Consider the following 26,456-nt stretch of genomic DNA (forward strand, 5'->3'; position numbering starts at 1 on the left):
GCACCCTTGTGAGGAAACTAAAGTTGGAAACCGGACCAGGCACCGCTCAACATGCCAAAAGCACCAAAAAGGGCGGCGGATCGCATTCGCAAGCAGAGATTCTGCCCCGATGAACTCCAGGCCATGGTCGACTTCCTGGCAGAGCATGCCGATGTCGTCTTCAGCAGCGACATGCGGAGGGAGTCGACCCTCCGCAAGAAGAACATTTGGGCGGAACTGGCACAGAGGGTGAGCGCTGTTGGCAACACCCCCCCGCACTCCCAGGGACTGCCGCAAGCGGTGGGACGACCTGCGGGTGCGGGGCCTCCTCTCCAGCAACCGCAGCCAGGCTCTGCAGACGGGAGGTGGCCCAAGTACCGCAGTCCAACTTGAGCCGTGGGAGGAGACCTGTGCGGAGCTCATTGGCACTGAATCCATTGAGGGCGTGGGGACCATGGAGTGCGGGGGAACGACTTCTGCAGAAGGAAGTGAGTGTCGACCGTGTACACTGTCAATGTCCAATGGATGATGTAAACTGACCCAGGGGCCATCGAAGGCACCCTCTCGTGTTGCCCTCCCCCATCCAACGCACCCCCCATCCAACAAATGCTGAGGCAAGTGCCGCCTAACGATGGCCCAAGTGCGAGTACATAACGCACATCAACCATAGTGCATTGACTTGCACAGCCCATCATGCACACTGTCCAGCGTGGTAGGCATTGTACTAGCCAAAATGTACATGACCAGGGCACAATGAGTCACTCCCAAACATGTGTATATGTCATCACCATGCACATGTACCACTGCCATAGCTACCCCCCAAACAGAACAAAACGTAAATGACCGAAATGTCCATGCAGCCATGTATGCAAATAGGACATTGCACATACACTAATGTTGTCCCTCTCTTCTACCCCCACAGGCACTGACCATGACAGCACAGAGCCCCAAGCAAGCCGGCCAAGCACCTCCACGGGTACTGGCAGGGTCAGGCCGAAGCCAGCACCAAAATAAAACACCCCCCAACCCACGGAAAGGCCACTTGAAGCTGGCAGACCAGCATGCCATACAGCATCGGCGGCAGGAACTGTGCCAACCCCCAGCTGGGCGCAGTCGAGCGTCTCAGGGGAGGCTGCTGCTACTGCACCAGATGAGTGGGAGCCCAGCCCGTCACCCATCCGGGGGCCCATGTCGGAGGACGGCCAAGACACAATGCACAGCTCGGAGCCATGCTCCGTAACCCTGGCATCATGCAGTGACTCCGGGAATGCACCATCATCTGTGCACAGTCTGGAACTCAACCTGCAGGGGTATGACGCCGATCCCCCCAGTCCACCCATACCGCCCCCTGCAGAGCATGCTGGTGCAAGTGGATCTTCAGATGGTCTCCCTTCTTTTGACCAGCAGCGAGTACACCAGTTGACTGATCTCATACAGAACTACATTGAGGACAATCGCCAGGCCAGGGCAGAATTGCATGTAAAACTCAATCAAATGTGGCAGTCCCTCACCGACTGCACCACCAGATTGTGTGACTCTTTGACTGACAACACGACCCGGCTAAGTCATGTCCTTAATCGCATAGCAAATGCCCTTGAGGCAGGGCATCCAAGTACCGAGCCACGGCAGGAGGACACATCCGCAACCAGTGAGGCCACGCAATGCAGCCCGGAGAGACGCACTCGGCGTTCCTTGCGTCAACGGGATTTGCCTCCCCCAGACAAGGGGAGCAAGAGACATTAGGCATTCCTGCCACATGTGGGCCCCACATCCTACATGGGACTACTGCTCTGGAGTTGGGGGGAGGGGGGAGATAGTGTGTTCTGGAGTTGGGGGGAGGGGGGAGGGGGGAGATGGTGTGTTCTGGAGTTGGGGGGAGGGGGGAGATGGTGTGTTCTGGAGTTGGGGGAGGGGGGAGGGGGCATGGGCAGTTGCTGATGTAAGCACTATTTTGTTTTTTTTCTCACAATACACAATTGGTGTCGCAAACTTAAACCGTTGTGGACATTCTTCATTGCACGTTTGTTCATTGACTACTGCCAGTGCATGGTGTACAAGTATGCACGAGTCCGTTGCCCTGTGTCCCCATGTCATGACACCCTCTACTGACTTGTGTCCTGGAGACCTTGTCCACTGTAAGTACAGAGCATTGCATGTCCCTCATGTGCACAGCCTCAATTACCCTTTGTTGGCACTTCACCCTCCGCCTTCACCGCATCGTCCTGTGGTTGTAGCAGTACCATGTCAGGGGTGACAGCTGCTCACGTAGGGATGCACTTTTTGTCCATCTGCACATATGGCATGGGCCCATTCGACACCAGATATCAGTGGAGGGGTCACCCACCAGTCCTGCTTCGCCGGCACATATGTGCATCACGCAAGCCAGGTGACTGCTTCATCTACACGCATGCACGGGTATGGCCATTGTCTGGTTGCCCCATGGCCCTGTTCAGGGGGTTCGTGACAGGGGTCATGTGGCTTGCTGTCAAGGGACAGCCAACAACAGCTGCATGTGTCGCCAAATGAGGTGGGTGTGTGGACTGTCATGGTGGAGAACAGTACTTGGCTGTCATGGCAGGGTTTCAATGATGGCCATCTGCACATATCCACGGATGTATTGCGCACAATCATGGACACAAATATGTGTCCGATGCAATGTAATGGAGTGGGGTGTTTCGTCTACATGATGGCCCGTGAACGATGGTGTGGACATCTTGGGGTACAAGTTCCTTTGTTGCATGCTGCTGTCCTGATGTCGGATCAATGTGGTGCTGTGTACTGTGTACATTCTTATTTGGATGTGATGGCTGTAGTCTGTGGATCATGGTCATCATCCTGTTCTGATCCATTCTATGGTGATTCCAACACTCCTATGGGTGTGCCATCCCGGTGATGTGATATCGTACCCCTGCTGCCCTGCGTGAATTCCACTCCCAGGGATGGGTCTCCAATGTGGTGCCAGGCTGGGGGATGCCACATTGTGCATGTGCAGTGTGTCCTCCGATAGGCGCTTACGGTTGTGGTGTCCGCCAATGAGTGGTGCTGGTGTAGTGTGATTAGCCCTTGTCAGTTGGTGGAGATGTAGTGTGATGTAAGTGCCTTATTCTAGCAAAGTGGGAATCTGTTCATATGTGCCGTTGCACTGGTTCTGTGGCAGGTTTGTTGTCGGGGTGAACACCGTACAATGGCTTCATCGTTTCAACCCAGTTGGTTCATGCAGGCACCCACCCCATGGCACCAGTGCACTTGCATGACACAGTCAGACGACTCAACAGCCAGCCAGGCAGGTCATCCTGCATGTTGGACCATGTGGCGCGGTAGCGTGGTGAACTGCTGGCCCTTTGAGTCATGTGTAGTTGTTTGGTGTCGGGCCCACCCCTGTATGCGGTTCTTGGTAGCGTTGGATTCCATCTGCACGTAGGGGGAGTGGTATTGTTTGCAGTTGCTGTCCGCCACCTGCATGCCATGCTGGTCCACATACGACTTGTGGGTGCTGTCAGGGGCACCATTGTCATTTGGCATGCCTCCATTTGCATTAGGTCCAGCTTTACTGTTGTGTATGTCATGGGTGGTCCATGTTGGGGATTGGTGGACCCTTGTGTGCTTGGGGAGGTGTGACGGCACTTGTATATGTGGCCGCCTAATGGACGGTTGTGACATGCCAATGTGTGCTGGTAGGTGCCTTTGGCATGGGTGTGGGGCACAGGCAACACCATCAATTGTGCCGGGTTGGCACTGTACATTTGTATGGTGCTCGCTTTTCTTGTGTCTGTGGCGCAATATGGTGGTGACGGTGTCACAGTCTAGATGGTCTGGGGTCTCTATCTAGTAGGACTTCTCCTAGAGTGGCCGGACATGCTGCGTGTGCATGGGGGCTGCTGGGGTGGTAACGGAGGCTGCACTGGTGCTGCATGCAGGGCCTGTCTCCCCCTCCTTCTACCCCTGTGTCTCCTCAGTGGGGGGGCGTGGTGTTGTTGCAGGGGTTTGTGTGGTTGTGGCCTTGCTTGTTCGATTGGTGTCATCTTGGTGTGGGAGGGGGGTGGTGTGTGGGTGTGTTCCTTTTCTGCTGTGGCAGACTCCTGGCCTCCATGTGTGTGGCCTGTGTCCACCTGTGGCTCTGGGTCCCACTGCTCAGGGTTCTTTACTCCTTCTCTGAGATGCCTGTATGTACTCCATGCCGGTAAGGTACTTTACGGCCTTGAGGAGGCCGTAATTTACGTGTGCTCCTTACTTGTGATCAGCTCCGGTTTACGCCATGCCGTTAATTTCGGCATGGTGGGGCGCGCGCACGACCCCAGACCGATAATTATGGCATTGTAGTTTATGGTGCCGTAATTAACGGTCTGAGGGGTCAGAATGGCTTGGAGCGGAAAACCAGGCCGGTTATTCATTACCGGCATGGTTTGTACCTTACCTCCATGCTCGGAATGACCCCCATGGAGCGGAAAACCATGCCGGTAATTCATTACCGGCATGGTTTGTACCTTACCTCCATGCTCGGAATGACCCCCATTGTCCCACATAAATTTAACACCTTTCTTCAATAAACTTCTCATTTTGTCAACTCCTTCAGAAAAATTATCAACAAACCTGTGATAAAATTCAATCATGCCCAAAAATGACCTCAGTTCGCCTTATGTCTAGGCGACCTTATTTTCTTAATTCCTTCTACCAATTCCTTCTTCAGAGATCTCATGTCCAGGATACTCCACAACTCTACTTCCAAAGATACATTTATCTGCCCTAAGTGTTATTCCCTTCTTGCTTAATACATCCACTACCTTCTGCACATTCCTCTCAAGCATGTCCTCACTTTCTCCACACACCAGTATGTCATCCTGGAAGCACCATACGTTATTCATTCCTCCCAACAGTTTGTCCATCACTTTCTGAAATACCGATGATGCTGAGTGTTACCCAAAAGGCATCCTGTGAAATTGATAGATGCCATCATGCGTTACAAACACTTTGAGTTTCCTAGATTCCTGATTGAGTTGAATTTGGTAGTATGCACTGGCCATAATGTACTTCACCCCCCTATGACTGTCTTTCCCTGCAATGTTTGCAATGTCTCTGTAACTAAGAATGTACTATAAGCATTTCATTATGACTCAGTACTATGTAACCAAGCCTGTAACTTTTCTCTGAAACAAGCGCCACAATGCCTAAGGGCTGCTGTGCGCTCTACAAATGTGAATAAATAATATCTAGTTTGGTAAAATACCTTGCCTTTCCAATTCTACTTAGCATTTCTGACATATTAGGGAGGGGATGCCTTTCTGCCACCACACATTTGTTTACCTCTCTCAAATCTACACATACTCTCAACTCACTATTAGCTTTCTTAACCACAACCAATGGTGATATCCACTCTACTCCCTTTGCAGGTTCCATGATTCCTGCACTCTTCAGCCTCTCAAGTTCCTCATGCACTCACTTCCGAAGTGCAAGGGTAATGGGGCGAAGTTTCGCACTCACGGGTTTACTTCCTTCTCTAGTCACAATTTTGTGCACCATCCCTTTAACACACCCCACTTTCTAAGAAAACACATCTGGAAAATGTCCAATGATGTCCCATTTATCTCCTACATTGAGAACTTGTTCCTCGGTGTTGGGATCTAACTTTATCCGCAATCCTTTTTGTTCTCGGCAGCGGAGAGTCTTCCCACTTTTAGTCACATATATCTTCCCCTGCGTTTCTCTCGCTTTAAATTCAAATGTAGCGATGCAATATCCAATTACGTCAATTCTTCCACAATTGTACCCACCAGGCTTTTTATCTGACAGGATCAGCTCGTCAACATTTCCACCCACTACATTCTCATACACTCCTTGTGACATAAGTGTTATTTTAGCACCTGAGTCAGCCATTATGGAGACCTTTTTCCATTCACAATAATGTCAGCAAATGGATGTTCACACTCTTCCTCATCGTCAAACTTCACCATATTTACTGTGGCCATCTCCACTCTTTCATCCTCGTCCTCAACCAAGGACTGTTGTGTTTCATCCCCTATGTACAACACTTTCTTGCTTTCGCCTATGGCGTAGTTTTTGCAGCAATTATCGAAATGCCCCCACCTTTTACATCTGTTGCACAATGCTTTCCTTCCTGGACATACTGGTGAATTCGCAAAGTGTCTAGGACTCGCACAACGAAAGCACAACTTATCCTCTCTTTTGCCTCCTTTCGCACCCATACTTTTCTCACTTCCCATTTCGGTACCCTTAGATCCTTTATCTTTTGCTTTCTTTTTAACATTTTTGTGAAACTTTCTTTTGTTCCCCACCCTTAATACTTCATTGGTGGGTGTTTTTACCTCCTTGTGTTTCAGTTTTGCTACACATTGTAATGTATGTTCCACCCTTTTTGCCATCATAACTACCTCCTCCAACCCTGGCTCATCTTTTAACCAAATCTCCTCACAAATAATCATAAGAACAGTGCAACATGAATTGGTCCCGGATGTGCTCATCCAGATTGTCCCCAAGTTTGCAATTCAAAGAAAGATGACGTAAGGCAGTAATGTATTCCTCCAAACTTTCCCCAGCATGTTGCTCTCTCATACCGAAGTGATACCTTTCCAATACAGTACTAACTCGTGTCTCAAAATGGCGATTCAACTTCAATAAAGCAACATCAAATTCATTCATATTACTCTCAAGATCTAATTCCACAATGTCAGGCAAAGTGTCAAAAATCATTTGCCCTTCATACCCAATAAAATGCATTGCTATGGACACCTTGCGTTCAGCTGATATACTGTTCCCACAGGTCGCATTAACGTAATGCAGTAAACCTTTTTTCTATGCCGCCCATTTTATCTTAGTTGGGCCTGGGCTGGGCATGAACATGGGTGGACCAGGCACGCCTGCCATAGCCATGCTTCCACCCACTACTCGAGAAACACTCCCCTCACCACCGTATCCAAAATATCCGGAGATGAGATGGAAATGAAGCACAGATAAAGAATTACCCGATGCACTTCACATACTTCCAGTCAATCACCATAAAATCCTCATCCGGGACGTGCACGCCTTCCCAATTGGGCCCTGGGTGCACACGCCTCAGTGAACGAACTTCAAACGTTCCTACGGCGCATTTGCTCAACGCGCTGAGCTCCAACAGTTCCTCCTTTACTGTAGTCGTGGGTCTGATTGGGCAATGCTATAGCGCATCACAACGTGGAAGGCGTCGTACAACATTGCTTAGGTTATATGTTGCTAGGACACGACACAGCTGTAGGGCATGCCTGCGCACTACACTCCTATTTGTGCGTTGTACTTTCCTTCCTTCGGTCCAAATGAGAGAGTGCCAATGACAATGGATCTGCTCGCCTTTCGCGCAGCCTTGCAGCTGCAGATGGAATTCAAATAATGCAGCTTTGAAAGACGCAGAGCAACTATTGCCAAAGTTGCTGTCCGCATAGTGGAAGGCAACAAATGAATTCCTCGTACCTCTCCCGATGATCCAGAGTGCAATCACTGAATTTGCTATTGCGAGCGTGACTGCACTCAAATCCAACCCAGAGTCTCCACGTGCGAAGTACCACAAGGATCATCATTCTCCCCGCTTCTATTCAACATCTACATGTACCTATTAATCAAACTCATCAAAGAACACGGCCTCACATGCTACAACTACGCCGACGATACTCAAATAATCTTCAACATACAAGACACCCGAGAAGAAAACACCACACTAGAGAATTGCCTTTGTGACATATTCAACTGGATGAACCTCAACCATCTCAAAATCAACCCAGGCAAAACAGAGATAATGATTGTTTCAAAAAAGGGAGGAGACATCAACTACATCCCCTGGCCAAGAGAGCTCGGCAGCACACCAGACCCATCAACTGTAAAAAACCTAGGGGTCCTCATGGATAACAACCTGACTCTGGAGCCACAAGTAAACTCAGTAATCAAGAAATGTTTCTTCCTCCTGCGGGCAGCAAAAAGGATCCTACCGTTCCTGTCATTCACCAACAAAACATTTTCCATCATCGCTCTGATCATGTCCAGAGTGGACTATGCCAATAGCCTATACCTGGGCATGCCGGAACAACTTCTAAAAAAACTGCAACGCATACAAAATGCAGCAGCCAGACTCCTCCTCAAGCTACCCAGAGGAGAACACATCACACCTGCGCTAAAAATACTACACTGGCTACCACTGAAACAGCGAATAAAGTTCAAGGCCATTAGCATCACGCACAGAGCAATACACAAACAAGGCGCAGAATTCCTAAGCGACAAACTACACCTACACCAACCGACAAGAACACTAAGATCAAGCACCGACATACGCCTGGAACCAAAACCCTACAACAGAAAAAAACTCGGAGGATCGTCTTTCTCTCACCAGGCACCCAAAACCTGGAATGACCTACCTAAGAATATACAGAATACAACAAACCATCTAGCATTCAGGAAACTCCTCAAATCATGGCTCTTCAAAGCGTAACCACAACGGAGACGCACTAGAATGCCCAGACATTAAAACAATGATGAAAATAACTCCAACCTCGACCACTCTCAAATTGGACAAACACTCAAAGCAAAGAACCAACCACTCGACAGAGCATAAGACATCATGGAAAATAGCCACAAAGGAAAGCTGCAGAGACTGACCACATACCTAGACCCACACGAAAGCCCAATTGACTCTCCCAGTGGTACGTACCAGACGAACATATCCAGACCGGCAGACGCATCTAGATAGACGTTGGCCTGCGTCGCATCTGGATAGGATCGATTGAAGGATAACATGCCCGCACCTAGAAAAATGTGAATGCTAACATGTGTCACACCTAGAGTTGTGAACACCGGCCAGCGTGGCGCTCGGATGGAGTCGTGAATGTTAGCATGCCCACACCTGGACGGGTCTCTAGACACTAGCCTGCGCCGCATCTGGATGGGAGTGTGAATGTTGGCATGACCACACCTGGATGGAGTCCTGGGTGTTGGCCTGCCCCGCGTCTAGATGGGAATGTGAGGGCCAACAAATGCCGCACTCGGACAGAACTGTAAATGTTAGCATGGTAGAGGTCAGGTAACCCACTAACCAATATATGCTCAAACTCTGCATACTTATCTCACTCAAAAAACTCACACAACCATCTCTCGCACAACAAGCCGCACACACTTCACAACACTGCAACAACACATAAGCCGGAACAACAGCACACGCGGACTAACTCCGATCTAATACCCGCACCAAAGCTCAGCACCCGGTGTATACCGAGTTGAAGCTGCCAACAGAACACCACTCCTCTCACTATCCTACTCCCTTCTTCACCTTACTAACCCATCCCACCTTTATCGTTCACAGATCCGCCTGAGCGCCTGGGGACCAATTCCGTTGGTGACGGTGTGCGGTACAAATACCTTTAACATTTAACAAACGATGAACTCGTACTTCGGTCCTTTTTCCTGAGCAATCCCGCATTAAAGAGAAATCTTGCAGTCGGGGGTCTAGATGGATCCTTTGTAAATCCTCGTCGCCATTGTAATGAGGGGCGCCACACTGAGATGGGTAATGACATAGCTTTATTACCAAGTTACATATATGAATAAAGACCCCCAACCTTCCTCTGGCAACTCTCTCTCCAACTGTTCCTCTCCAGCTCCCAACACGTTCTCTTACAGAACATTACCATCATGTTCCATCATAACATTCCGCCTACCCTTACTAAGTACATTACACAACAGTACCAGCCTATCAGTTGTTGGCTGTTGGCCGAATTTCCAAAATAATCGGCAATACTCCTGGTAGTCTTTGTGCATGCCCTTTCCCCTGAGCCGACAATGGAACTATAGCAGACTACACTTTTCACACACTTCACTTTGGCTCCCCCGGGTCATGCTGGAACTATAGCAGACTACACTTTGCACACACTTCTCTTTGGCTCCCCCGGGGTCTGCTGGAACTATAGCAGACCACACTTTTCACACACTTGACTTTGGCTCCCACAGGTCCTGCTGGACCTATAGCAAACTACACTTTGCACACAACAGAAAAAACCACAAAGGATTTCAGGACTCAGCGCCAATAGTAAAGGTTGTTTATAAGCATGAGCCCTCTACTTGATAACGCGTTTCGGCTCCCACGAGCCTTTGTCAAATCAGGGCTATGTCAGTTCAAACAAATATATTAATATATTGAAGTATTGCCATTCATACCACAATTCAAAGGTTTTCAAAATTACAAATAACATATCAAATTGGTAATTTGCAAACATGTATGCCATTGGTTCAGACAGAGAAACAAGGGTTGGTGAAGGGGAGGATTGATTGGGTTCAGAAAACATCACAGTGAACACAAAGATGTAAAAACAAAACGTAAATGGAGAGAGAAAATCAAAAAGTACCCATTAGTACAATTGAAAGATTCAGGAGAATCCTGATTTAGAAAACTAAAACATAAGATATACATTAGACAATCTGCTTACCCAACGTAGTTCTGAAAAAATCTGTGGGACTGTTGTCCGATATACAGTAATAGGGACAAATCCCAAGGACAGAAACTGTAGAATTGAAGAGTTAAAAATAACCCCAAATTAGTCTAATAATATGATCATCAAACGGTCACCCATAGTGAAAATAAGGCAACCTATATCAAATGTGGAGTGGATACCCATACAGGTACTGGTCCCCATACCTTTATTACTGTGGGGTGGCTGCTAATATTATACTTTTCATAGCCAAATGCTTTAATTAGGTTAGCGCGGCATTCATGCCCCAATTATTATACTTGTAGGCACTCGAATTAGAGGTCCAATAGCCATTGTGTTACATCTTGCACGGCAGTCCTGACAGGAAAGGTTACAAATGTAAACATTCGCACCAGCGTATGTGCGAAGTGAGGTGAGAGCATTTGCTTTCAACGATTGTGTGCGGGCTGAAATGAAAGCATTTCTATATTTCGAGTAAGTACAGATTATCTACTTACTCTATTACTCCGGTGTCAGTCGCGTCGGCTGCTCACATTGCGAAGGCAGCCGGCGCCATTTTGAATATCCTTAAAGAGGCATTTAGGAAACCATGGTAACGCGTCACATTGTTGCCATGGGAGCCTCTCTAGCACCTGCTCTCCATAGCTAAAGCGTTCAGCGGGCACTAGTGCCGCCATACTGGATTGGTAAAAACCTGAGAACAAAGGACAGGCACTCGCGCGTTAACACAGTGCTTCCCAAACTCCATTGTTACAAGAATTGTTATAATGGGCAGCTACCACGGCCCCCATCAAAATACATAATCAAATATGACTGAGCCTAATTTAGCGGCTAAAGTCTCCCAGCATAACAAGCCTAATTACTGGCTATGTGCTAAACCCCACATAACCTAATATTGGACTATACTATAGCCCCTACCCTGCATTTTAGTCGCCAGTTCCCATAAGTTACCCATTCCTCCACTAGCAATACAAAGGAATGCTTATCTTTACACAAAATGTAAGTACATAATATCGGTAAATTAACTAAAACAGATAGAGACATTAGACCCACCATGTGTACGGAAACAAAAATAATATAAACACTCTACAGAAATGAGGCCATCTCCTTGTCATTGTTAAGGCCGGTAACGGTGGAATTAAAGAAGCATATAGTGCGTGCTTCTGAAGTCTAATGTCTCTATCTGCTTTAGTTAATTTACCGATATTATGTACTTACATTTTGTGTAAAGATAAGCATTCCTTTGTATAGTCCAATATTAGGTTATGTGGGGTTTAGCACACATAATAATTTCTAAATAATAAATGTTCGTCTAGTGACTTTGTATTATAACACCTTGGGACTTTATACATGACATTGCCTTTTGTATATGGGTCACAATTCGCATAGAAGCAAGTGATATGTTGGGAGACTTTAGCCAGTAATTAGGCTTGTTATGCTGGGAGACTTTAGCCGCTAAATTAGGCTCAGTCATATTCGATTATGTATTTTGATGGGGGCCGTGGTAGCTGCCCATTATAACAATTCTTGTAACAATGGAGTTTAGGAAGCACTGTGTTAACGCGCGAGTGCCTGTCCTTTGTTCTCAGGTTTTTACCAATCCAGTATGGCGGCACTAGTGCCCGCTGAACGCTTTAGCTATGGAGAGCAGGTGCTAGAGAGGCTCCCATGGCAACAACGTGACGCGTTACCATGGTTTCCTAAATGCCTCTTTAAGGATATTCAAAATGGCGCCGGCTGCCTTCGCAATGTGAGCAGCCGACGCGACTGACACCGGAGTAATAGAGTAAGTAGATAATCTGTACTTACTCGAAATATAGAAATGCTTTCATTTCAGCCCGCACACAATCGTTGAAAGCAAATGCTCTCACCTCACTTCGCACATACGCTGGTGCGAATGTTTACATTTGTAACCTTTCCTGTCAGGACTGCCGTGCAAGATGTAACACAATGGCTATTGGACCTCTAATTCGAGTGCCTACAAGTATAATAATTGGGGCATGAATGCCGCGCTAACCTAATTAAAGCATTTGGCTATGAAAAGTATAATATTAGCAGCCACCCCACAGTAATAAAGGTATGGGGACCAGTACCTGTATGGGTATCCACTCCACATTTGATATAGGTTGCCTTATTTTCACTATGGGTGACCGTTTGATGATCATATTATTAGACTAATTTGGGGTTGTTTTTAACTCTTCAATTCTACAGTTTCTGTCCTTGGGATTTGTCCCTATTACTGTATATCGGACAACAGTCCCACAGATTTTTTCAGATCTACGTTGGGTAAGCAGATTGTCTAATGTATATCTTATGTTTTAGTTTTCTAAATCAGGATTCTCCTGAATCTTTCAATTGTACTAATGGGTACTTTTTGATTTTCTCTCTCTCCATTTACGTTTTGTTTTTACATCTTTGTGTTCACTGTGATGTTTTCTGAACCCAATCAATCCTCCCCTTCACCAACCCTTGTTTCTCTGTCTGAACCAATGGCATACATGTTTGCAAATTACCAATTTGATATGTTATTTGTAATTTTGAAAACCTTTGAATTGTGGTATGAATGGCAATACTTCAATATATTAATATATTTGTTTGAACTGACATAGCCCTGATTTGACAAAGGCTCGTGGGAGCCGAAACGCGTTATCAAGTAGAGGGCTCATGCTAATAAACAACCTTTACTATTGGCGCTGAGTCCTGAAATCCTTTGTGGTTTTTTCTGATGTGTTTGGACGGTATGGGCTTAATACCCGTCTGAATCCGGTGACCAGCGACAAGTAAATAGGAATCAGTGAATCTACTATATCAACACGTGGTGAACAACAGGGATTGTAAGGAGTCGCCTGTATGAGCAACTTTGCAAATAAGCCCCACAACTTTCTACACTTTGCACACACTTCACTTTGGTTCCCCTGGGTCCGAAACCCCACCAATTTAGCTGCGCTTTTACAGGAGTTTGTGCCTATTGTGCATTTTGTGCTCAGTGTTGATACCAAGTGTTGTTGCTCTGGATCCATTGATCAAAATGGCTCCATTGATCAAAATTGTCTGGGGATACGTTCGCTGTTATTTCCCATTTTTAGATTTGTCTGATTGGTGGCAGAGCCTCCATTATTCTGTTTTTTTCTGGTGTAAGTACTAATTTCAAAATGTCATGCTGAATGTGTGCTTCCGTATACAAAGAAGTGCATTGAAATGGATGCACACAGGATGGCATGCTGCGACATCATCCTTAGTGAGGCGCCAGTTTTATGAGGCAGAGTGGTTTATGTATGTCATGCCCATCTCTTGTTTAAAGCATCAAGAGAGGGACACTTTATCCCAGCTTTCCCTCAGTTGGTATCTAGTTGGCTTTAAAACGATCAGATTCACAAACGTGAGATAATGCTTGATCCACAGAGTGTAGCATTGGCCTCTGAATAACTGTGGTTCAAATGGCTTTACAAATGCAAAATGGATTGGCTATGCCAATGCCCGTTGCTGTAGTGCCTTTTCCAGAACCATGAACCATACATTTAAGTCATGTCTTTTTATTTGCTTTCTTAATACCAGTATATAGCCATTGAACTTTGATTGTTATTTTGGATGCCTGAATATAGTCAGCATTTCTGTCTTTTATTCGTGCTATCTTTATAGCATTTCACACGAACACATGCAGACACACACACAATAAATGCTCTATTATATCATCCTTTCTGTAATTGATGAATGGCTGCTCTTTGTATCCCTGTCTATCCGCTCCTTCTGTCCGTTGTATTCCTTTTTTTTACCCCTACCTTTGTTCTCTTTTCCTATCCCTCTCACACTGCACTTTTTTCCCACAGTTTTTGTCATTCTTTACCCCACTCCTTTCCCCACTTGCTATACCTTATCATCATCATCATCTAACTATACTGAGAAATTATTTGGGTGCGTGAAAGTTGTTAGTTTGCAGGGTATGGCTCTGTTGCCAATGAATAGCAGATGCAGCAGAGAGAAGAGCCAAGAAAGAGAGGACATGTTGGCCTAAATGTGTCCGAAAACATGTCTGGTTCCATCAAATTGTTTTTCATTAGATTGTGCAGCGACACTGTACGTTTGCCCAGGAATATTGCCTTATTTCACATCTATGTCTAATCTCATTCTGTTTCAGGAAGCCCATTTTATCTGTTAATAGAAACATCTGGATCTAATACTGCCCACGATGAAGAGAAACTGAACCACTTTCTGGAAAAGGTCCTGGCTTTGAGATTGGTGACTGATGGGACTGTGGCCACAAATGACAAAAAGATAAAGGTAATTTCCATATCTGTAAGTTCTTATGTGTCCCTTTTCACCTTCTCCATGATCCCAGAAGAATTACGTTTTCCAGCATGGAGTCTGGCATGGATTCACATGCTCATGAATATTCCCTGTCGTCAGGCTGGGAATCCTCGGCAAAAGAAAAAACAGTTTAACTTTCACTTAAAAACTGTATTTCTCCTCTACACCAATCACTGTCCTCTGGGACATACTGCCCCATCCAATGACAGTCCTCTACCTAAGCCCCCCTCTGGCAGACATCTTCCAATTTTTACTGCGCGTTTAGTGTTGCCAGTCCTTGAGTTGCTCTCCGAGCTATTTGTAAGTTTTTTCATGTTTTTCAATGGAAAAAGTTCAATTTTTGTTTCAAAGAGCCTGTGTGCTCTTTTCTTCATCTTCCGGCAGCGGGGACCCGTTGTCAGTGAAGTTACACGCCCCTCAAGGGCGAAGATCCATGGAAGATTCTAGAAAGCAATCTTGGGCCCTCCGACCATGATGGAGGATAAGGAGGAAAGGTCCCCCTTCAGGCCCTGCACCAAGTGTGGGCTACGGAATGTGTTTGTGGAGGACAAGCACCTACAATGCCTCTACTGCCTTCACCCGGATCATAAGGGTGTAGAGTGCAAGATATTTCACGGTTTCTCTAAGAAAACAACTAAGGACAGACATAGTAGGCTGGCGGCATGGCTTAACACGAACAAGGCCTCTGACCGTGCTCCGAGCAGGGTCATGCCTCGTCCAGGGCTGGCCGGTCGGATGAGCGGTCTTCTAAGTCCTTTGAGCGCGCCTCATCTGTGGAGTCCCAAGATAAGGCCAAGATCTGCAAGTCCGAGTCCACCGGGTTCGGCGCTGAAGCGGGTCCCAAAGTGGATAGGGCACGATGCGTGGATGGCTACTACTACCACGGCAGCTACAGGCGCTGATCCTACGAGGGTAGCTCCCACAGAGCAGAAAGTGTCCCTGCCCGCAAGGCCTAGCACCACCACAGAGACTTTGACAAAGTGTGCAGGGGCATGCCAGAAGGGGTGAAACTGGCACAGTACCCGGTTCAAATCCCTCAGGGAGGAAAAAGGGGGGGGCAAGGAGGCCCGATACAGCCCTCCCAGGTCCTCGCCCAAACTATGGAAGTCTTGTCCACAGACGACTAAGAATAGGAGTCCTTGCATACAGTCCATGAGTAGGATGATGGCGCGGGGTCTAGTTTTTCGGTTCTGCTTTCTCAGCCAAAGGACATTTAATTGGAAATTCTATCGACTCTACACACCTTGGTGTCAGAGATCCAGATGAGAATGCCTGCGGCGCCAGTACCTGTGGTCCCCCAGGTCCCCGATCAGCCTCTGCCGAAGAAGAGGAAGCATCATCTGATGCCCCCATATCAACCTCTTCCACCACGCCAGGCCCCAACTTCCCCAGCAGACCCAGACACGGGTATGGGAAACAATATGGCCACAACGACAGATGATGACGAAGACATTGTCGCAGCGGATGATGAATCGCCACATTTGGATGCCCCACATAGGGTTTCCCCACCGGATGAGGTGGGTTTGTTCCACTCCATGTTCGCCATGGCCTCAGAGTTATTCTAGCTGGTGCCCGAGGAAACCAAGAAGGAGGGCTTCTTGTATCCAAGGCGCAAGGCCAATAGGAAGACTATCATGGCGGTGCCCTTTCTGGACGATATTTGGGAAGAGGGACTGGCCCTCATGAAAAACCCTTCCACAGGTCCAGCCAAGGGGTATACACTGGAGAAGAAATATAGAGTGCCAGACTCCGCACCCAAGTGCCTGAGGTCGCAACCATCGCCGGACTCAGTGGTGTCGGCGGGCGCTAGGAAACAGCCTGGTAAACCAACCTCGTTGCCTTCGGTCCCTCCGGACAGCAAGGGGTAAAGGATGGACGCCATGGGGAAGAAGGTGATTTACACCACAACATCTACAATCAAGGCAGCCAACGTGCTGGCGATCCTGGCCAGGTACGACAGGGAATTGTGGTACAAGCTAGGGCTGATCCTGGAGTTCCTCCCTGACGATAAGATGATGGAAGCCCTCGCTCCCTGCCAGGAAGGGGAGGTGGCGTCAGATAACGCCATCACAGTGGCAGTGACCTCTCCCAGGCCTACGATAGCAGAGGACAGTGTCGTCGTCGCCCACAGGGCAGGACGCTGGCACCCAAGCAAGCCTGAACTGGCCAGGATGTCGGGCCCCCACTTGTGCACCCCGGTGGGAGGCTGGCTGACCCTGGTCAGCAAGCAGAGAAGGATCACCACTGACAGATGGGTGCTGAACGCTCTCGTCCAAGGATACAATTTGGAGTTTCAACGTAGGTGTCCACGGATCCCTCCGGTTTCCCGTCAGGAGCAGCACATCACTCAGCTTCTGAAAGAGGTACGAGCCATGCTACGAAAAGGGGCGATATAGCTAGTTCCCCAAAATCTATTCCAGATACTTTCTAGTCAGAAAGAAGACAGATACCCTTCCTGGACCTACGATGTCTGAACAAATACTTAAAGTTCCAAAAATTCAGGATGGTCACGTTGCAGCACGTCCTCTGCCAAAACAGGAAAAAGGAGACTTCTTGACGTCTTTGGACCTGGAGGACGCCTATTTCCATGTCCCTATTCACAGGAAACATCGGACATTTCTATGTTTCGTGGTGCAGGGCCAGCACTACCAGTTCAGGGCCCTACAATTCGGCTTGAAGGCAGCCCCAAGAGTGTTCACGAAATGTCTGGTACCAGTGGCGGCCCATCTACGTCAACAGGGCATACACGTATACCTGTACCTGGAAGACTAGCTGATACGCGCCGACTCATGGGAACTGGCTGACGAACACACAGAGACTGTCCAACTATTGACGGATCTGGGATTCTCTGTCAATTATCCGAAGTCCTGCTTAACGCCATCGCAGAATGTGCTGTGCCTAGGCGCCAGACTCAATACAGTGTCTTGCCTGGCATTGCCCTCGGAGAAAAGGCGAGAAGACATTCAAGGAAAGGTGCAACGGCTGTCGTTGACGAAGACGGCCACTTCGTGGGCCATCAAGTCGTTACTGGGCATGATGTCCTGCATCTACCTTGTCCAACTCTGCAGGTTGCCAATGCAACCCCTAAAGGAATTCCTGTACGCCTGTTGGATACAGGTGTCCGGAAGCTTCACGGACAAGATCACTCTCAACGAAGAGTTCCGACGGGCGATAAAGTGGTGTGGTGTCCGTTTCAACATCACCCAAATCACGAGATTTCATACCAGGAGACGGTCACCATGGACGCCTCCCCGGAAGGTTGGGGAGCGCACACCGGATGTCTGCACACCAGAGGCCTGTGGCTGCCGGAGGACAAAGATATGCATATCAACAACCTGGAGCTACGGCAGTGTTCTGGGCCCTCAAGTCGTTCTTACCGTCTCTGAAAGGCAAGGTGGCGAGGATCTTCACGGACAACACCTCCACCATGTTCTACATGAGGAAGCAGGGTGGCATTCGATCCCCGGCACTCTCCAAGGAGGCGCAGGACTTGTGGCGCTGGGCCGTCGGACAGGGGATGTTCCTTGTCCTTCACCTTGCAAGAGTCAAGAACACCATCGCAGACTCCCTCAGCAGGAAACTGTCACTCCTGCCATGGGTGGGAGCTACGTCAGGATCAGGTGGACCACCTGTTCGCCAAATGGGGTAGACCCCAGATCGAACTATTTGGGACAGTGACAAACTCCAAATGCCAGAAGTTTACCAGCAGATTCCACCAGCCGAGAAGTCTAGGGGACGTGTTCTCCTTCCCGGGGGAAGGGCTGTTTATGTATGCATTTCCTCCTTTCCCTCTACTGCTATGAGACATCAACACACTCAGACAGTGTCAGTGCAAGATGATACTGATTGCCCTGGCAGATTTGATATCCAGACCTTCTCAGCCTGTCAGCGTCGCCTCCAGTCAAGCTGCCGGTGGTTTCCGGAACTTCTCACCAGAGAGGGAGACACAGTCCTTCATCATGACCTAGGATCGCTGAACCTTTAGGGCTTGGCTCCTGCAGCCTTAAAGTTTGGAGGTTATGAGTTGCCAGCGAACTGCAGGGCGGTCCTCGCCAAGGCAAGGGCGTTGTCGACCTTAAAGTGCTATGGCCATAATTGGAAGCGTTTTTCTATGTGGTGCCAGTCACAGAAGATGACCCCTCTGAGGGTCACGGCTCCATAGATCCTCCCATACTCGCTATCCTTGGTAAAGGCTGGTCTGCCGCACGCATCCATCAAGGTGCATCTGGCGGCTATCTCCCGCTACACTACCCATTGGTCCCGCAGACTCGTCAAGGAGTTTCTCAAAGGACTTTTCTGATCTTTCCTGCCGATGAAGGCTCCTTCCCGGCGTGGGAACTCACTGTGCTTCTGATGAGGCTCATGGGGGCCCCTTTGAGCCTATGCATGAGACCCCTTTCAAGATTTTCTCGTGGAAGACGGCTTTCCTTGTGGCTATCACCTCTGCCTGACATGTAGGTGAGATCCTGGTCCTATCCTGCAAGCAACCGATCCTGACTTTCAACGAATCAAGGGTGGCAATGCGTACGCACCCCTCTTTCATGCCGAAAGTTCAGTCGGAATTCCACCTCAATGAGCGTTTGGTGTTACCTGTTTTCTTCCCGAAACCTTTGTCTCTGGTGGAGAGGGCCTTGCACTCGCTGGATGTTGCTTGTGCCCTCAAGTTCGACGTGACACGCACAAAGAGTTTTCGGAAGACTTCACAACTGTTCGTGAACTTTGGTCCTGTGAACCATGGGATGGCCTTGTCCAAGGCTTCCATTTCAAGGTGGCTCTCGGGCTGCATCACGCACTGTCATCAGTTGGCGAACCGACCACTGCCCGGCCGTCCGAGAGCCCACTCCACCAGAGCGATCGCTGCAACGACGGCATTCCTGTATGGTGTGCCCCTGCTGGATATCTGCAGGGCTGCTACGTGGAGGTCCACGCACATCTTCATGAAGTTCTACTGCACCAACAGGGATTCCAGGGAGGAGTCCAGAGTTGGCCAAGCAGTGTTATGCAACCTGTTTACTTGAGGTGAGTCTGTTCGAGAGGTAATAGTTAATTGCTTGTGTTGAGCCTTGCACCCTCCTGTGGTTGACTAATGTTGTACTGCTATGTATTCGTTATTCATGATCATGTGAATCCATGCCAGACCCCATGCTGGAGAAGGTTTAAGTTACTTAACTGTAACTATGGTTCTCCAGCATGGGTCTGGCATGGATTCACATGCGAACCCTCCCTCCGGCCCCTCTGCGGCTCTTCTTGGTCATACTGCCAATTTACGTGCTTACCAAATCTGAATGGCTGCCAGGGTGGGATTTAGGGAGAGGACTGTCCCTGGATGGGGGCAGTATGACCCAGAAGACAGTGATTGGTTTAGAGGAGGAATACAGTTTTTAAGTTAAAGTGAAACAGTTTTTTCTTTTACCGAGGATTCCCAGCATGACGCTGGGGAATATTCATGAGCATGTGAATCCATGCCAGATCCATGCTGGAGAACAATAGTTACAGGGAAGTAACTTAAAACTTCCAAGATATGAGCTCCTTGCATGATAATTGATGCTAACTTGAACAGTCTTAACTTGGAAATCTCAACAGTCCTAGCAGGTGCTTCACCATGTGTCAAAGTGTAAGCACTGACCTGGATTGTGTTGAGTGTTGGTCTAGTGGTGGAGTGCAAGAGAGCGTCATGACATCGTCATGACGCCTCTCTAATAAAAGGGACTCCGCTGGCACGCACAAGGCAGTGCAGCGGAGCCCCAGGAAGTGGAAACTCGTGTCTGTGTCAATTATTTATGTTTGGCCTTGCCACATGATCGTGGCCTATGTTGGGTGCCTTGGCCGGGGGGCAGATCCATGTTGGGTGCACCCAGTTGGGATCTCTGAGTCCGGTGATCCGGACAGGACAGGGTGATCCCTGCCCTAATCCCGATGCGTGCCCGCATCGTCTTGGTGCTGTGTCAGAGGTCCTGACACTATCTGTGGCCTGCCCCGGTGCGCACATTGGCGACAAAGTGGTCTCGCCCGCCCAGAGGTTTTCCTCTTCTCCTAAGCTGGGCGGGCAGAGAAAAGGACGTGTGCACCCTTGCGTCTTCCACGTGGCCCAGGGACCTGGTGCTGTATACCGGCAAAAGTCGCCTGGTGCCCACAGCGGTTTTGAAGAGGAGAAGCAGTTTGGTGCGGTGGTGTGAGCCGCGTGCAGCAGTCCAGTTCCAGAAGACGGAGGGACAGAAATTGCGGGCCGCGTAGTGCCACTAGGCGTCAGCACAAAGAAAGGGGCCAGAGCCTAAAGGCCCGGGCCCTCGATACATCAGCGCATCCCGCCACAAGCGGAAAAGGGAGGTGAGTGCAACCCATCCAGCCCCAGGCCCCCCAAGGGTGAAAACATTTCTAATTTGGACCTATTGTGAAGAAAAAAAAGAAGAGAGAAAACGCTCATGGGCATCCCATCACGCCATAGTATGCTAGAAGGGGGGGCGTGGCATCACCAACTCTATCCTGGAAACAAAGAAAGGGGCATGGCTGGTGAATTTGGGCCGTGGCGGTGACTGGAAGTCCACATACTGGGCGGCTGGCCCACCTAGTCACAACAAGGAAAGAAGGGGAAGAGGTGTACTGTATCCTGGCCTCTCCTAGTCCACAAGGGGCCTAGAAAGAACACTTTTTCTGGATTTTGGGCACACAGAAAGGTCCCCGGCGGGATTGGTGAGGGGCCATGGAGCCCGGGACTCATGGATACCGAGGGACAATTCATCCGGTGAGGGTTTCCTACGGCTGCAGCTCGTCAAAGCTACACAAGCAAGTCCTGAGGGACCCAGCGCTGACCCTCGAACGGATCCTAGACCTTGGCCATGCCCAGGAGCTGGCAGAAGTGCGGGCCTCGGTCATGGACTCATCCAGACAACACCTCAAACTGGAGTCCCCATGCACCGGATCAAGCTGGAGGAGGTTGCAGCGGTCGGCAAGTGGCAAGGAGGGAAGCCAATGAGGAGGGGAGACTGGCCAAGGAGAGACACCGGTGCCTCCATATGTCATGAGGGCGGGTGGGATCTTCCACACCCGCAGGACTGTCCGGCCAAAGGACACAAGTGTTCACGAGGAGAGGAATTCGCTGACGGGCCCATTGGTCAGCACTCACCCTCTAGAACCTGTAAACCTGTAAAACAAGTATAGGTGCTATATCTGTATTTGATAATAGGGCATGTGGATTGGATAACTCTTATCGGGTGGGCGTCTACGCCCATCCCACTACATCACACGTGATCGTCACTACAAGTACGACATCTCATTGGTTCTACTATCTTTTATTCTATTTAATTCTGCTTCGGCCCTGCCACCTGCCTGGGCCTCTTATCTTGACCTTCACGGGTGAGCTGGTATGCTCTGAAGTTTGGTTCTTGCGAGCTGACGCTCTCCTCCCCTTCTGTGGGTGACCTCGATTTCCCAGGAATGAGCCACTCTTTGTTGAGTTTCGATTCCGCTCTTCCTCTCTGTTTGGCTGAGTTGTGAAACTTGGCCTGCCAGGCCTCTGGCAGCCTGGGCCCATTTCTGCTTTACAAAAATGGAGTTGTACTCGTATAACGTGCTTTTTGAGGTAGCTATATAGTTGGTGCATGCTGCTTCTAATCTTCTACTAAGCATTGCAAGCAGTAGCGTTTTCTTAGCTTCTTGCGTTCCAAGCCTATTTACACAAGTTTGATAGGACGGTCGTTCTCATCATGTCTAGTAACACGTTTCCTTGTTGTCAGTATCGTCTCCTTCCTGTGCTCATTATATCGAGTTGTACAACAGCTTTTTCTGACGTGTCATTTTCGATAGCTGACTTTGCTTACTCACGAGCTGGGTCGGGCCATGGTGATTTCCATTGGCCCTCCATTAAGGCTCTTGGGGTTTCTTCGTGGACTGTATGTAGGTTCTCCTCATTTCATATCATGGGCTGATATGGCTGTCTGATAGGGTACCGTGCTGCCCAGGGTTGTCTGGTTATGGGCGCTTCAACAGGTACAAATCTTCTGATGTACACTGGGCAGAGTCCCAGTGCAACTCTCTGCTGGTTCATTTGCTCTTCATACATCACGTACCTTGGCAAGTACCTTCCAGGTACCTCGAAAGGAGGGGCAGGGGTGCAAACCATGTCTGGGACCTCCTTTACACTCCCACCTCTGGTCGGTTCATCGACCACTTCTGCTTCATTCTTCATCTCTATTTCTTTTGATTCTTTAGTGTTTTGTTCATCGTCTTCAGGGTTGGCACATGATGGCGTGAACATTTGTGTCTTTGGAGTCCATATTTTTATCACGCCTCTCAAACTCCCTGCTGTTTTGACATGTTCATCTTTGTTCCAGGTCATTAGCTGCCATTGTCCGTTTGGACTGCAATAGATCCATTTTCCTTCATACCTTCTTTGTTTCTTAGGGTATGTGAACTTTGTTCCTTCTGGCACAAATTTGCTGGCCTTCACAAAGTCTCTTATTTCTTCATCTGTCAAGTCTCTTGGCTTCAATCCTGGTTCAACGTCGACCATTATTTTCATCCCTATGGCTTTCTTTGCAGTCTTCTGGCACTGTGTAATGATAATCTTGATAACACAGAATCCTAGCAATATCATTGCTAGTAGAGCTCCCAGAAACTTGAATACATCTGCCATCCATTCTGGGACCCATGACAACAGGGCTCCAAACCAGCTGTCATCGTCCACTTCATCACTTTCATTGATCATCTGGTTTTTTAGGCTTGTTAGCATACTTATGGCCTCTGTTAGGGTTCCATTTTCTTCATCATGTGATGGTACAAATGTGAAACATGATTCTCTGATTTTTGCACAAACACCTCCATCCATCGCAGTGATGATATCAAGCACATACCTGTTCCCGGAAGGTCATCAGTCTGTTTGCTCTTAGTTCTTCTTTGATCGCGTTGAATCCCTTTATAGTGGTATTTATGGTCTGCAATAACTCCCACCTGGTTATCTGCAACCATTTAGCATTCACTCCAACTTGGACGTGTGGCAAGAGCATCGTAGCGAACACTGTTGAGGTGAGGCTGAACAGCCTGTGTTCTTATGGGATCGCATGGAATGCCTCTTCTGATTTGGCAGAAAAATAGTTTTCTCTCTTTATCCTGGATACCAGTTCCACAGATCTCCTTCTCCTTAGATGAGCATCTGTTTTCGGGAAATTGTCCACATTCAGGTCATTTTTGGGGATCACTAGTGCAGGAACATGGATGTTCACTAGTGTGCATATACCTCCCCAATTCTTTGGTAGTCTTATATATGCCTTGGATCCACACGCCCAGTGATGGTCCATGATGACTGCAGTACCTTGTATCATTCCTGGGGCTTCAAAGATTCCTACGCAGTTTACGTTCTCTCCCATTCTCCTTGTTCCATTACTTCTGAAGCATAGTTTTGGACTTTCCATTGGGACTATTTGCAGGGGTCCTCCTTTGTCTTCGACCCATGTGAGTAATTTTGTACGTTTTGGCCATAGCGGCTTGCATCCGTTCCGCACTATGTTGATGGTTGGTTCATAATGTCCGGCGACCATCCAGGCTCTGCAGATTACCACACCTTCTTCCCATCCGTCTGGTGAAAGCACTGTCCCCCAAATCTGCATCTGACCTCTGGTCTTCCAACTTCGGGCCTCTTCTGGGGTCTTTCCTCAGACATTTAGCTTCTGATTCACTTCCCATCTAATGCCTGCACCTTTTATGCCAGGGTTCTCATACCTGATCACATGGTTCTTAGTATGAGCTCTGTTTCTTGTTTTTATGTCTTGAACATAATCATCCTCATCAGGATCCGTTGCTTCAGTTGCCCATTTCAGGGAGGCATCACTGCCCATGAAATTGCCCCTCTGGTCTTGCACATTGCTACGTGCGACATACAGTGTGCTGTCTGGACATCAATTTCTACAGCCACAAAGATCTTGGATTTCCCCATGCTGTATGGCAGGAGCGCACAAACGAAGCATTCTCCTTCTGATTTCCTTCGTCCTACTTCCTTCATGTGTTGGTACCATATGTTGTTTCCGAGATGGGCTGTGCTGTCCAGGTTGTCGTTAAGTTCATTGTTATCTTCGTGAGGGCTTCATTTGATTCTCAACGTTCTTCTGTAGTTTGCGATGACTGTCTCTAAATGCGTCTGTGCTGCTCTTCCTCTCTGGGTATCTCGGTGGAGCTGGCTGTCTCGGCTGCATCGCTGTGGTAGGGGAAGTATTTGGGTTTCTTTTCCTTCCTCTTTGTGTGTTGTCGTAGACTTCTTCTATTCGCCATTGTCTCCCCAGCTCTTCAATGCGTGACTGAGTCGAAGGTCTGGTGCTTGTTTCTTGCTTTCGGGCTGGTGTACTTGCTGTTATAGTCTCTATAGTCCTGCTTTTCAGCTCCTCGTGCAGTGTCTTTGCTTCAACTATAAAGGGGAACAAATACTCTATTAGCATGTGTGTCTTTTCTGTGAGTTCTTTTGTGGCCACTTCTGTTCTTTTGAGGGATTTGGCTATTACCTCCATCTTTGGTGTTTCACTTGGCTTTTCTTGGTCATTTCCACTGTTCTCTGGAATGAATTGTTCGGCAGGCAGTCTCTCCTTCTCTGCTGCCTTTGTTGGAGGCCTTGTAGCCATTGACACTTGCCCTTGTTTATGTGTATTTTGTGTGTGGGTGCGTGCCGTGGCCAGTGCTACATTATCGTTCATTCCGCGCTGACCCTGTCTTCAGCTTTTCTCTCCATTTACCATCTCGAGTGTGTGTGTATCACTTCTAATTACATTTAATTTTAAATTATTTGCTTCATCATTAGCTTTTCTTGGGACTGGAATCACTATATAGGGTTTGGGTGCTTTTGTGGGATTTATATGTACATTATCTGGTAGGTGCAGTGAAATTGGGGCGGTTTGTGCACCAATGGAGAGAGCAGTTCTGACAGTCAATGACAGAAAGACAATGATGATCACCAAGCATATACACATGATAGATTTGTAAGACATCTGGCAGCATTTTCTCCCAGGAAAGCGGGGGCGCCCTTCTGCTGTGGGTAAAACTATGTTACTGCTCTGGGCCCCCATACTGATCGAGTCCATAGTCAATTATGTATTATTTTCTTGCTCTGATCTCACAGTTCAAAAGTTTGTTACTAAAGTGTCGAGTGCTTTTCAAGTGTCCCCCCTCTTGCGGGTGATGACGATCGTCTCTGGGTATGCAGCACGGTTTCGTTTACTAGGCTATGGAAAAAGGTTCATCTAAGCATATCTATAATAGGTAAGGTCCCAGTGCACGCTATTATAATGTTGATGATTGGTATGGGAAAAAATGTGAGTTTCTGTCACTAACCTGAATTGATAGCAATCCTCCGGAGCAGAAATGGACGACTGTAAGGATCTCCCTGAGACCCCTGCTCCCCCTACTCCGAAGATTGTAGAAAACCGAAGAGAGAGAGACAGGAACCCCAGGGAAACCCTCAGGGGGAAGAAAACCCTGGGAGTTGTCGAGGGTGCTTCTGGAGGATTGGCTCGTCTCTGGATGGCTGGTGTTGCAGGATTCACGGTGCCTATACAACAAGGAATGGACAGGTAAGGAAGAGATAGACTGACTCAGAGAAAGAATTCAGTTGAAGAAGAATTACACTTACAGTTCTTCTAGTCACTACGGGAATCTGTGTTTAGGGAATGCCGGTCTTGTTAGCCGACAAGGAGGATTCACCCAATGGATTCGAGAAAGATTCCTAAATAAGTACAA

The 26,456-nt window shown here is 48.3% G+C and overlaps 1 protein-coding gene across 2 annotated transcripts in view; it reads left to right on the forward strand.

Annotated features, from left to right (window-relative positions):
- D2HGDH (D-2-hydroxyglutarate dehydrogenase) overlaps positions 1–26,456 on the forward strand; it is a 1,571,200-nt gene that overhangs the window by 1,198,305 nt on the left and 346,439 nt on the right. For both annotated transcript variants that reach the window (XM_069618127.1, XM_069618128.1), the window contains one exon: positions 14,572–14,714. In XM_069618127.1, the coding sequence (XP_069474228.1) occupies positions 14,572–14,714 (143 nt within the window). The remainder of the gene's footprint in view (positions 1–14,571; positions 14,715–26,456) is intronic.

The sequence above is a fragment of the Ambystoma mexicanum genome, chromosome 10 (genome assembly GCF_040938575.1).
Source record: "Ambystoma mexicanum isolate Mex_15411 chromosome 10, UKY_AmexF1_1, whole genome shotgun sequence".
NCBI lineage: Eukaryota > Metazoa > Chordata > Amphibia > Caudata > Ambystomatidae > Ambystoma > Ambystoma mexicanum.